Source organism: Anopheles moucheti, chromosome 3, assembly GCF_943734755.1.
Source record: "Anopheles moucheti chromosome 3, idAnoMoucSN_F20_07, whole genome shotgun sequence".
Classification (NCBI taxonomy): Eukaryota; Metazoa; Arthropoda; class Insecta; order Diptera; family Culicidae; genus Anopheles; species Anopheles moucheti.
The window spans coordinates 80,935,037-80,947,910 of NC_069141.1; the positions used below are offsets into that span (position 1 = coordinate 80,935,037).

Sequence of the window (12,874 nt, forward strand, 5' to 3'; positions counted from 1 at the left end):
TTTTGTGCTATTATTATTGTTTCTTTTTGTTTATTTGGAGGCCCTATTCTTCTCCTGCCGTGTTCAAACGATGGGCCAAATTTCTTTGCCACAAATTGTGAATACGGCAACAACAGCAAACAAGCGGCCAGCGGCTTCGGAAACAGTACCCACTCGCAGAAACGGAAACAAATAAATAAAATTAAATATTCAAGATACCGTGCCGGGAGATGTGTTTTTAAGCAGCAGATCATAACTTTCCCATTTACTTTCACCAGATCCGTCCTGGCCTTTCCACGCTGTATCCTTCACAGTTTCTTTCGAATATTTTTTGTTCTTTTTTCCGGTCAGCACAGAATATTGATAAGCACGTTGTACGGCAGGGGAACGCTCCAGGATCCAAGAGCGAATAATAATGGATTCCGGTCGGGATTCAAATGGTTGCCTTTTTCGTGCCAGACGTCTGTTCACTGTAGGGCGACCAGAAGATGGTTCAGATGAACTTTTTGCGTTGTTGTTCCGACTGACGGATTATTGAGTGGACGGTTTGTGTCCTTGAAGGCGATGGATTAACTCTTTTCGACCAATTTGAATTTGAGTGAATAGAGGTTATGCGATTTTGTGATAAAGAGGATACGACGGTGATACCGTTGATGGTGGGACTAATCAGGATTTGAATTCCCTACCATTTTCATCTATTATTTGCTTGTTATGGTTCTGGTTTGTGTTGTTACTTAGCGATGATGTTCATTTAAGTAAGTTAAGAGCGAGCTTAAATCGGAAGTTGCCGTATATTATCATAAAGTTATTAAATTAAATGTATTTCGTCTATAAAGCAAGCAAGCTGGCCAAGAACATATAACAAATTCTTTTTCTGGTAGTAGAAGAAGTAGTAGTGATGGAGGTAGCAGTAATACAAGTCATAGTAGTTGAATACAAATAGTACAGCATTTTTTAATCCTGCAGAATATTGAAGTTATCTTAAGCACTGGCACTGATACATAATAGTCTTCGGCGATGACCATCAGTTGTTGATCTGGACGACATAAAACGAATCGATTAATTCTCTATACAACGGCCAAATTCAATAGATATTCAATAGATGTAATATACTACATTGAAAAAAAAATTAAGAAGTAGATGCCGAATTCCTTGAAGTCATCAGAAAGCAGTATTTTTATTTCTGTTCGTCCCAACCAATATTCAAGCTATATAACACGTGCTCCTGTGTCCCATTTCTTGTAATACCGATTTAGTGAATTAAGTGAATTTTTCAGTTTCAGATTTTCCGCATTTTTCCCCAAAATTCATCGCTTACCAGAAACGAGCACCTCTTGCTTGTAGCATAGACAATTACCTATAGAAAATTAAGCAGTAGGTGGCGCTGCAGTCGCGAAGCTACATCACACTGGGTCTCCACGAAATCTATAGGTCATCCGGTACGTTTGAAATAATTTGAAAAAATTAACCATACCGGTTTTAGTTTATCGCTGTTTCTTACTTCTCAAATACATCTGAATTTCGTGCATTTTCTGAAAATAGTTAATTTATAAAAATCCATTGTGAGTCACACAGAACACCGAAGGGATCCGAAATTTGACAGCACATGTCAAGGGCTTTTTTCTCTCTCTCGTGACGTTTGTGTTTGTGTGGAGCATTCTCGGATGCTGATTGTGCTGCTGAAAATACGAAGTGTTTTATTGATACCCGAAGGGAAAAATCCGCATCAAAAGTGTTTATAAAAGTGTGAGGTAACGTGCCGTTCTATAATTAAGCAAAACCATTGCATCGATTGTGTAGTTACCGGTGAATATGATGCCACCAGCTTCGTGGTACGAATGCCTGTCATGGACTCGCCCAGTTTTTTGCGTCCTTCCTCTACCACCCGCGTATGAATTCGTCATTCCACTGTGGTACAAATAGAAGAAGGGAAAAAATCATCCCCCGCCCTGTGGATGAGTCAAGGCAGGGTGCATTTGTTGATGATGGCACGAGCAGCGCCGCATAAACAAGAGCGAAAACGGAAGGGAAAATATGAATACCAGAGAACTGCGAACACGCATCGTCCACTTCCCGGTCCAATGATTATGTGGTTTAAACTGCCTCTACCGTTTCCGTTGATTAACATTCTTACCATTCTTTGCACGCTCCCGTCCCTATTGCAGGTTACTGTTGTGCGTGGCGTATCGTAAACGAGCGAAACGATCAACAGCACGAGATGCATTAGCAGGAGGGACAGCGGATGAAATTGGCCCCATTTGCAGCATCACCAGTAGCTACACAGCAAAACCACAAGCAAAACGATGTCCCGCCAACTGAACCCGAACCAGCAGAAGATCGCCGAAAAGCTGATCATCCTGAATGATCGCGGTGTGGGCATTCTGACGCGCATCTACAACATCAAGAAGGCATGCGGCGACACCAAATCCAAGCCCGGTTTCCTGTCGGAAAAGTCGCTCGAATCGTCGATCAAGTTCATCGTGAAGCGCTTCCCGAACATCGACATCAAAGGGCTTACCGCGATCGCGAGCATCAAGTCGGAGATTATCAAATCGCTTTCGCTGTACTACTACACGTTCGTCGATCTGCTCGACTTTAAGGACAATGTGTGTGAAATCCTCACCACGATGGATGCGCTCCAGATCCATCTGGACATTACGCTCAACTTTGAGCTGACGAAGAACTACCTCGACCTGGTAACGACGTACGTGTCGCTGATGATACTGCTGTCCCGTGTGGAGGATCGCAAAGCCGTGCTGGGTCTGTTTAATGCCGCGTACGAGATGCAGCACAGCCAGAGCGACCAGGCATTTCCGCGGCTCGGCCAGATGATCATCGACTACGACATGCCGATCAAGAAGATGGCGGAAGAGTTCATTCCGCACCAGAAGCTGCTATCGAGCGCGATCAATTCACTGACGAAGATTTACTCGATGCGCAATCTTAGTGCGGAAAAGTGGCGCGAACTGCAGGTGCTGAGCCTTATCGGTACGCCCGCGATGCTGCTGAAGGCGACCAAAACGGATACGATGTCGTGCGAGTACATATCGCTTGAAACGCTCGATCGGTGGGTGATTTTTGGACTGATGCTCCATCACCAGGCACTCCAGACCCAGGGGTTGGTGAGCAATATGTGGATATCGGCCCTCGATTCGAGCTGGGTCGTGGCGTTGTTCCGCGATGAGGTGATCTACATCCACCAGTACATACAGACCAATTTCGAGGGCATCAAGGGATACGGGAAGCGTATTTCGGAGGTGAAGGAATGCTACAACCAGGCCATTCAGAAGGCAGCCCTGCTGCACCGTGAACGACGCAAGTTCCTGCGTACGGCATTGAAAGAGCTCGCCCTCATCATGACCGATCAACCAGGTCTGCTCGGTCCGAAGGCACTACTCGTGTTCATCGGGCTGTGCTATGCGCGGGATGAAATTCTTTGGCTGCTACGGCACAACGATAATCCACCGGTTGTGAAAAGCAAGGGCAAATCGACGGAAGATCTGGTGGATAGACACCTGCCCGAACTGTTGTTTCACATGGAAGAGTTACGTGCGCTGGTACGCAAGTACAGCCAGGTGATGCAGCGCTACTACGTGCAGTATCTGTCCGGGTACGATGCGATCGATTTGAACTACCGCATGCAGCAGCTGCAGATGTGTCCGGAAGATGAGAGCATCATCCTATCGTCGCTGTACAAGACCGCCACCAGCCTATCCGTAAAACAGGTGGAAGACAACGAGGTGTTTGATTTCCGCGCCTTCCGACTGGACTGGTTCCGGTTGCAAACGTTCATGAGCGCCAAATCGGCCGTACGCATTGCGGACTTTCCCGACCTGGCCCGGCTGCTCGATTCGATGGTGTTCCACTCGAAGATGGTAGACTATCTGGACGAATCGCTGGTGGAAACGTCCGATCTGTCCATCTTCTGCTTCTACAACAAGATGTTTGAGGATCAGTTCCATATGTGTTTGGAGTTTCCGGCCCAGAATCGGTACATCATTGCGTTCCCGTTGATTTGCAGCCACTTCCAAAACTGCACGCACGAGATGTGCCCCGAGGAGCGACACCACATACGGGAACGGTCACTCTCGGTGGTGAACATGTTTCTGGACGAGATGGCCAAAGAGGCGAAGAACATCATTACGACGATCTGCGACGAGCAGTGCATGATGGCGGATGCGCTTCTGCCGAAGCACTGCGCGAAGATTCTGTCCGCTGCGGCAAATCGGAAGAAGAAGGATAAGAACAAGAAGCACATGGACGATATCCGACGACCGGGCGATGAAAGTTACCGGAAGACCCGTGAGCTGCTCACCACCATGGACAAGCTGCACATGGCTCTGACAGAACTTTGCTATGCGATCAACTATTGTCCGACGGTAAATGTGTGGGAGTACGCATTCGCCCCACGGGAGTATCTCTGTCAGCATCTGGAGACGCGTTTTTCGCGTGCCCTTGTCGGGATGGTCATGTACAGCCCGGACACGTCGGAGATTGCCAAACCTTCGGAGCTGCTAGCCTCCGTACGGGCGTACATGAACGTGCTGCAAACGGTAGAAAACTACGTCCATATCGACATCACGCGCGTCTTCAACAACTGCTTGCTGCAGCAGACCCAACCTCAGGATAGCCACGGCGAAAAGACGATCGCAGCACTCTACAACACCTGGTACTCCGATGCGCTGTTACGGAAAGTGAGCGGAGGGAACATTGTGTTCTCGCTGAATCAGAAAGCCTTCGTATCGATATCGCCCGAGGGCTACATACCGTTCAATCCGGAGGAATTTTCCGACTTTAACGAGCTGCGAGCGTTGGCTGAACTGATCGGACCGTACGGTATCAAGCTGCTGAACGAATCGCTCATGTGGCACATTGCCAACCAGGTGCAGGAGCTGAAGCGGCTGGTCGTCCAGAACAAGGAGGTGCTGATGATTCTGCGCAGCAACTTCGACAAACCGGAGATCATGAAGGAACAGTTCAAGCGGCTACAGCAGGTCGACAATCTGTTGCAGCGCATGACCATCATCGGGGTGATCCTAAGCTTCCGTCAGCTGGCCCAGGAAGCGTTGGTCGATGTGCTGGAGCAGCGTGTACCGTTCCTGCTGTCATCGGTCAAGGATTTCCAAGAGCACGTGCCGGGCGGTGATCCGTTGAAAACCGTGTCGGAGATGGCATCGGCGGCCGGATTGAAGTGCAAGGTCGATCCCGCACTGTCGAACGCACTGAAGGCTCAAAAGTCCGAACCGGACGAGAGCGATCATCTGAACATTTGTCTGCTGATGGTGTTCGTCGCGGTAAGCATTCCAAAGTTGGCCAAAAACGAAAACTCCTTCTACCGGGCGTCACTGGAAGCGCACACGAACAACACGCACTGTATGGCCGTGGCCATCAACAACATATTCGGCGCCATGTTTACCATCTGCGGGCAGAATGATATCGAGGATCGGATGAAGGAGTTCCTGGCGCTGGCCAGCTCATCGCTGCTCCGGCTTGGTCAGGAATCGGACAAGGAAGCTATCAAGAATCGGGAATCGATCTACCTGCTGCTGGATCAGATTGTGCAGGAATCACCCTTCCTTACGATGGACCTGCTCGAATCGTGCTTCCCGTACGCGCTCATCCGTAACGCTTACCATGCCGTGTACAAGCAGGAACAGCTGATGCATTAAAAGACAAACTTCTTCGTTTCGACCCCTCCGATGTGACCAAAATATCTCGCTCGTAGGATTTCTCCCGTTCTCTCTCACTCTATCTTTCGTCCTGAATTTGATACGGCAAATTTCGATGTTTTTATTCACTTTTATTTATTGCATTCATGGGAACCACGTGCGCTTTTCCATATGGTGCATTTATTTAGAGCAATTAGGAAAAAAGAAGCATGGTTTATAGAAGGTGAGGTTGCCGCGAAAGATTCGCCGTACGTGGCTCTTAATAGCTCCATTGCCTGTGCAACAATTACACTCATAAGGGAAAAGCATTTAATCGTAAAATGAACATTCAGCAAACATTACATATTGTAATCGTCGTTTGGCAATACTTCTTATTTCGGATATGAAATAAACTCGCTAGCTATAGCTTATTAATATAAAACAAAGTTGTTTCATTACCTGCAGTCTTTACCGTTTACTCGTTCAGTTGAACTTATTCTAATTAGTTTGCTCTTTTTTGTGAAACAATTTTATTTGGAAGAACGGAGTATATTTTGAATTTACCGAGAACTAACGATTTGTGTTTAATAAAGTGTTTAAATCCAGCAATCCAACAGCCACCTGCATTTCCAAGTTGGAATTTTTTGAACGCATTTGAAATCTTCGTTAAGTTTCAGTTCTCGTTCAATTGATCGTTTGTAAAATATATTTATATCTATTAGGAATCAATGTTTGTATAATTACTGAAAAATGTGCTGCATTTTTTTAAACTTTTTGTAGCGTTTGATTCAGCTTTATTTGTTTATTTATTTTATCGTTATTTTGTTTCTATTGCTTGCTGTCAAAGACGGTGACCGCGCATGCTTTCCGAAAGCCGCAAACTGTCAACCAATTCAGACCAAAACATTACCGCAGTAAAGTGGTTGTTACGTGAAGATTTAATTCAGCCCGACACGCCGAGTGTAGTGTAATTTTCGTATGCAAAACGTGCTCTTACAGGAGTTCTGCCTATAGACGTCGCTACACTAGTTTTCAGTGATGCCGATTAGCTCAAATCATTGACCCACGCACATTCTAGGCTAGGATAAACCACAAAACGATGGTACGATAGAGGACACTAGGCAGCAGGCTCGCCACCTTAAAAACGCCCCGAATCGGTTGACCTATTTTTAGCGCAGCATGGTTCTATAATTAGTGCTAAATTAATAGCTTCCTACGATGCATTCGGGCGCGCTAGCCGGCATGTCCGGGTTGAGGCGTTTGTAAATGAATTACGACCAATAGTGTTAATGTGATATGACTCGTTCTCCCACTTTTCCCACCAGGCACTGCTTGGCGCACAACTAGTAATCACGCTAATCATGGTGAGCGTGATACAGAAGCTGAGCCCACACTTTTCGTTGGCCAAATGGATACTCTGCTCCACGGGGTTGACGCGCTACCTGCATCCGACGGACGATGAGCTCCGGAAGCTGTCGGGTGTACCGCAGGAAAAGGGCAAAGGGAAAAAGGGCAAACGCAATGGACACCACCAGACGAATGGTGAAAGATCGACAACGTTTCACATTCCGCGCAGTTTGGACATTCGGTTAGACACGATTCCAATCGCACCGTACGATATTGTGCATTTACGCTTCTACACCGAGTACCAGTGGCTGGTCGATTTTAGCTTGTATTCCGTCATCGTTTATACCATTTCCGAGGTGCCGCACAAGAAACGTGGTTTGCGTTTTCGATCGGGAAACTAATTTTCCGTCCTTCCATTTGCAGGTTTACCATTTCTTCTATCCGCTGAAAGAGGAAATCAATCTCAGCATGGTATGGTGCCTTCTGGTTGTGTTTTTCGCCTTGTATCCTTTTCCAACGAAGATCATGCGTTTATTTAAAAATCGCGTTTGTTATAAGGCCTTTCATGTGTTTCATCAAATGTTCCTTAACTAGATTTTCTATACAGCAAACTGCTTGCCTCTCTTACGGTGCAATACTTTAGGAGTGAAGAATCGATCGGTGAACGATCCACCTGCATCGTCACGGGACTAGCTTACCTGCTGATCGCGATGATCATTCTGATCGTGCCAGAGCACACACTGGAAGTCGGTCTGGATAAGGCATATCACAGCTTCAACACCAGCGCGTCAAGTTTCCTCGAGGGACAGGGGCTTAATTCCTCGTAAGTCTTCTTTATTCTGGTTGCTTTGATGCAAAGATTACTTATGTAGCTCTCATTATTTTCTTTCAAGTGGTCCTGCTTCTAAGATTGTGGTAAAGTTCTTCATTGCCGTAAGCTGTGGCATCCTAGGAGCACTGTTCACCTTCCCCGGGTTGCGTATGGCCCGAATGCACTGGGATTCCTTGAAGTACGTCGTTTTGGAATGATTCTGTAGTGGGAATTTTTTAATCAATGATCTCGTTTTATAGGTTCTGCAATGATCGATTGTGGTTGAAGCTGTTGCTGAACGTTAGCTTCGCGATGCCATTCCTGCTGGTTATCCTGTGGGTCAAACCTCTTGCCCGGGATTATCTTACGGCACGCGTTTTCTCCGGCATGAGCTCACCAATGTAAGCATAATATTATTCCTCACATACAATCCGAACTAATAGAAGGATGTCTCTCTTGAATCTTTCCATGTACAGCCTGTCGACGGAAGCGTTCGAAACGATCCGTCTCGGAGCGGTGGTGATTGCGGTCATTTTGCGCTTCCTACTGATGCCCGTCTACCTGCAGGCCTACCTCAACCTTGCGCACGACCGTGTGGAGGATCAGAAGAAGGAAGCGGGTCGCATAACGAATGTGGAGCTGCAGAAGAAAATAACATCCATCTTCTACTACCTTTGCGTCGTGACGCTCCAGTACGTGGCACCAATCTTGATGTGCTTGTTCTTCGCCCTCATGTACAAAACGCTCGGCGAGTACACGTGGAGCGGTGTGCTCAAGGAGTCGCTTCCACTGGACGAGTGTTCCTCCGATTTGGAGTACGAAAAGTCGCTGCTTGCCACGATGGCCAACGAACGGGCGGCCAGCGAAGCGCACGAATTTCAATCCATAACCCCGGAAGGCGAACAGCTACCGGTGGAAGACAACATACTCACCACTGCCCAAAGTTTCCAGCTGTCGCTGCAGAGTTTAAAGTCTGTTTTCACCAAAGATGTGTACCGTGGGCTGTTTGGGTTCGCAACGTGGTGGAGTTGCTTTATCTGGTTCGCGGCCAGCTCACTCGGTATGGTTTATCAGTCGTACTTTACCAAATTGTGAGTCAATACTCGTCCACTAGTGCACGCGGATCGGGCGAATGTAGCGATGTAAATAGTGATCGAGAAGGAAAACCGATAACCACCACTCCCATCCCAGTCATGTAATCGTCGCTCCACTTTTGTTTTACGCTAGAAATGCATTTCCAGGCGAGCATTTCTTTCTACCCATCGTCAGATCAGAGATTAGTGTTAATTTTCCATTTGTGCATTAACGTTTGGTTTTGTGTTTTACATAGAATTTTGTCTCACGCCGACACTAGCGCACATTGTGTTTGTAGTTTTGTTTTCGTTGTTTTGCTTACATTTATAATTTTGTTTCTTTTTCACCCGTTGCTTCGACCGCAAAGTGAGTCATACGGTGAAAGGGCCATTAGAGGGTAGAAAAGATTTCACAGAAACTGTCAATAAAAAAAAACATTTTACTCTAAAAAAGACAAAGTTATTCATGTTCATCACCTCGATCATACATTGTTAAAGAAATATCTTCACACCAAGCCCATACTATTGCAAAAAGAACGCCCTAATATTATCATGACGATCGTTTGACATCGTTTAATCCGATCATCTGTGCATAAAAGCACGTGCTCTCAAATACTGTACGCTGTTACGATGCGAACAACCTTTTCCCTACGCGGCGACCTAGAATGAGATCAGTTCTTACACCTGCTGCGTTGCGTACCGTCGTTTTCTTTCTCGCTTTAACAGACTGCAGACAAGAATTGGAACATTGTACGTCATCAGGTTCGATGACGACGATCTTTCTAGAATCCTTTTGAGACCGTAATGATCGCGGATCGGGCCACGATCCTCTAGGCATTCCGTCACTATTTCCGTCACTAGCTATGTTCGCGCACGAACAGAATACTATTTTAAGCGATCGCACCGTGCAGCCATCGGTTTAGTCGACAATTGGATACCGCACAGGTAGGGCACAGTTTGAGCGAACAGTTCTCGCTTAGGGGAGTGTGAAAACCACGTGTAAAGCAGTGAACATTATCTTACCCAGTGCGGAAGCAACGAGAGACTGCAGGTAAGATGTAATTTAATTATTACCGCCAGTTTTAAGTGATTTATAATGTAATCTAAATTAAGAAAAGGTTCCCCTGCACGTTCCATCGAACAGCTGGATAATTTTACTCATTAGCTGACCTTTAGACAGTGCGTTCTAAAAATAGTTTTCCCCAAAAATGTGTTGCGTGAAGCGGATGAAAATGTTATAACGTGATGATTTATCCTGTTGGTTGATTCATTTCTTATTTCGCCGCCAGCTAAGAAAATGGCAAAGACACCAGCGGTCGGTATAGATCTTGGCACGACCTACTCGTGCGTCGGTGTGTTCCAGCATGGCAAGGTGGACATTATTGCCAATGATCAGGGCAACCGGACGACCCCATCCTATGTGGCATTCACCGATTCGGAACGGTTGATTGGGGATGCTGCCAAGAACCAGGTGGCCATGAATCCGAACAACACCATCTTTGGTAAGTTTACTGATCACTTCGATGATCTACTTTGCTAGTGGAGAAAAAATTCTAACCACCTCCATGTATGGGTTCTGTTCTACCTCATTTTTGTAGATGCAAAACGTCTGATCGGCCGTAAATTTGACGACGCAACGGTGCAGAGCGATATGAAGCATTGGCCGTTTGATGTCATCAGTGACGGTGGCAAACCGAAGCTGAGGGTAGAGTACAAGGGCGAGAAGAAGTCCTTCTTCCCGGAGGAAGTGTCCTCGATGGTGCTGACCAAGATGAAGGAAACGGCCGAGGCTTATCTGGGTAAGAGCATCGCCAACGCGGTCATCACGGTACCGGCGTACTTCAACGACTCCCAGCGTCAGGCCACGAAGGATGCCGGTGCGATCGCCGGTTTGAACGTGCTGCGCATCATTAACGAACCGACGGCGGCGGCCATTGCGTACGGGTTGGACAAGAAGGGTTCCGGCGAGCGCAATGTGCTGATCTTCGATCTTGGCGGTGGTACGTTCGACGTATCGATCCTCACCATTGAGGATGGCATTTTTGAGGTCAAGTCGACGGCCGGCGACACTCACCTTGGCGGTGAGGACTTTGACAACCGCATGGTGTCCCACTTTGTCGAGGAGTTCAAGCGCAAGCACAAGAAGGATATAACGAGCAACAAGCGTGCGCTGCGCCGGTTGCGCACGGCTTGCGAGAGGGCAAAGCGTACGCTGTCCGCCTCTACGCAGGCAAGCATTGAGATTGACTCGTTGTTTGAGGGTATTGATTTCTACACCTCCATCACGCGGGCTCGATTTGAGGAGCTGAACTCGGATCTGTTCCGCGACACGATGGAACCGGTAGCGAAGGCGCTGCGCGATGCCAAGATGGATAAGGCGAGCATTCACGATATCGTTCTCGTCGGTGGATCGACTCGCATTCCCAAGGTGCAGAAGCTGCTGCAGGATTTCTTCAACGGCAAGGAGCTGAACAAGTCGATCAATCCGGACGAAGCCGTTGCGTACGGTGCGGCCGTGCAGGCCGCCATTCTGCAGGGCGACACGTCGGAAGCGGTGCAGGATCTGCTGCTGTTGGATGTGACGCCACTGTCGCTGGGCATTGAAACCGCGGGCGGTGTAATGACGGTGCTGATCAAGCGCAACACCACCATTCCGACGAAGCAGACGCAAACATTTACGACCTACTCGGACAACCAGCCCGGTGTGCTGATCCAGGTGTTTGAGGGTGAGCGGGCGATGACGAAGGATAACAATCTGCTCGGCAAGTTCGAACTGAGCGGTATACCGCCGGCACCGCGCGGTGTGCCCCAGATCGAGGTGACGTTCGATATCGACGCGAACGGCATCATGAACGTGTCGGCTATCGAGAAGTCGACCAACAAGGAGAACCGCATCACGATCACGAACGACAAGGGCCGGCTCAGCAAGGAAGACATCGACCGGATGGTAAACGAGGCGGAAAAGTTCCGCACCGAGGACGAGAAGCAGCGGGAAAAGATCACCGCGAAGAACTCGCTGGAAGCGTACTGCTTCAACATGAAGTCGACGATGGAGGATGCGAACATTAAGGATAAGATACCGGACGCGGACAAAACGCTCGTCATGGACAAGTGCAATGCGACCATTGCCTGGCTGGATGGTAACCAAACTGCCGAGAAGGAGGAGTTCGAGCACAAGCAGAAGGAGCTGGAAGCCGTCTGCAATCCCATCATCCAGAAGCTGTACCAGGGTGCGGGTGGCATGCCGGGTGCGGGTGGTATGCCGGGTGCGGGTGGTATGCCGGGTGCCGGTGCGCCACCACCAACTTCCGGCGCCGGTCCGACGATAGAGGAAGTGGACTAAGTGCACACTAAGACTGGACAATAAATTGGTGGAGAGGTTTTTGGGAGTTTGGGGTGGCCCTGGTGGTGTGATGGTAGTGGCACCGGTCTTATAGGACCGGTCTAAAATCCCTTCCGGGCCAAACCCTCCCGTACGCAGGACTGACTATCCAGAAAGCCAGAAATGGCAGGCCTGGACACCTCTTGAGGTTGTTGTGCCCATAAAGAGAGAGTGGGAGAGAGAAAGATTGTTTCTAATAAAATCAAAACCACAAAAGAAAATGGTGAAAACTGTTAAACAAAAAAATCTTTTTATTCATTCCTTTTTTGTTTTTTTGTTATATCCGATTTCGACAACAATTACTGCATTTACTCGCTATGTTTTCCTGTTTGGTGAGGAGTTGTGTTTTTTTTTTTTCTTTAGGTTTGCTACTCCATTGTTTCGGGGGATTTTGGGGGTTTTAGTGACAGTTTCTTTTCCTCTTTGTTCATGTGTTTCACCCAGTCCCAGTCGGATTTTGCGTGCACAGCATTGTGCATTGTGTATTTGCGGGCAAACAAGAGCACCATGAAACAAAAAGCACTGCAAAGCAATGCTCTCTCTCTCTCTCCATGCGATCAAGACACGTTGGGCACACACAGAAGCTTTTATTTGCTTAAACGAGCAGCTGGCACAAGCAGTTAGAAAGCATTCT

The 12,874-nt window shown here is 47.7% G+C and overlaps 3 protein-coding genes across 3 annotated transcripts; all 3 read left to right on the top strand.

The window, feature by feature from the left end:
* Positions 1-1,615: 1,615 nt before the first annotated feature.
* LOC128300826 (membrane-associated protein Hem) lies at positions 1,616-6,057 on the top strand. The gene is made up of 2 exons (XM_053037031.1): positions 1,616-1,730; positions 2,145-6,057. Exon 2 carries the CDS (start codon positions 2,283-2,285, stop codon positions 5,646-5,648), a length of 3,366 nt encoding a protein of 1,121 aa, XP_052892991.1. The 5' UTR covers positions 1,616-1,730; positions 2,145-2,282; the 3' UTR covers positions 5,649-6,057.
* A 528-nt stretch (positions 6,058-6,585) lies between these two features.
* LOC128303275 (transmembrane protein 161B) lies at positions 6,586-9,296 on the top strand. Its single transcript, XM_053040169.1, has 7 exons — positions 6,586-6,729; positions 6,953-7,330; positions 7,398-7,477; positions 7,582-7,797; positions 7,868-7,984; positions 8,046-8,186; positions 8,262-9,296. Exons 1-7 carry the CDS (start codon positions 6,727-6,729, stop codon positions 8,878-8,880), a joined length of 1,554 nt encoding a protein of 517 aa, XP_052896129.1. The 5' UTR covers positions 6,586-6,726; the 3' UTR covers positions 8,881-9,296.
* A 463-nt stretch (positions 9,297-9,759) lies between these two features.
* LOC128305029 (heat shock 70 kDa protein cognate 4-like) lies at positions 9,760-12,629 on the top strand. The gene is made up of 3 exons (XM_053042306.1): positions 9,760-9,909; positions 10,148-10,360; positions 10,457-12,629. Exons 2-3 carry the CDS (start codon positions 10,156-10,158, stop codon positions 12,199-12,201), a joined length of 1,950 nt encoding a protein of 649 aa, XP_052898266.1. The 5' UTR covers positions 9,760-9,909; positions 10,148-10,155; the 3' UTR covers positions 12,202-12,629.
* Positions 12,630-12,874: the final 245 nt, after the last annotated feature.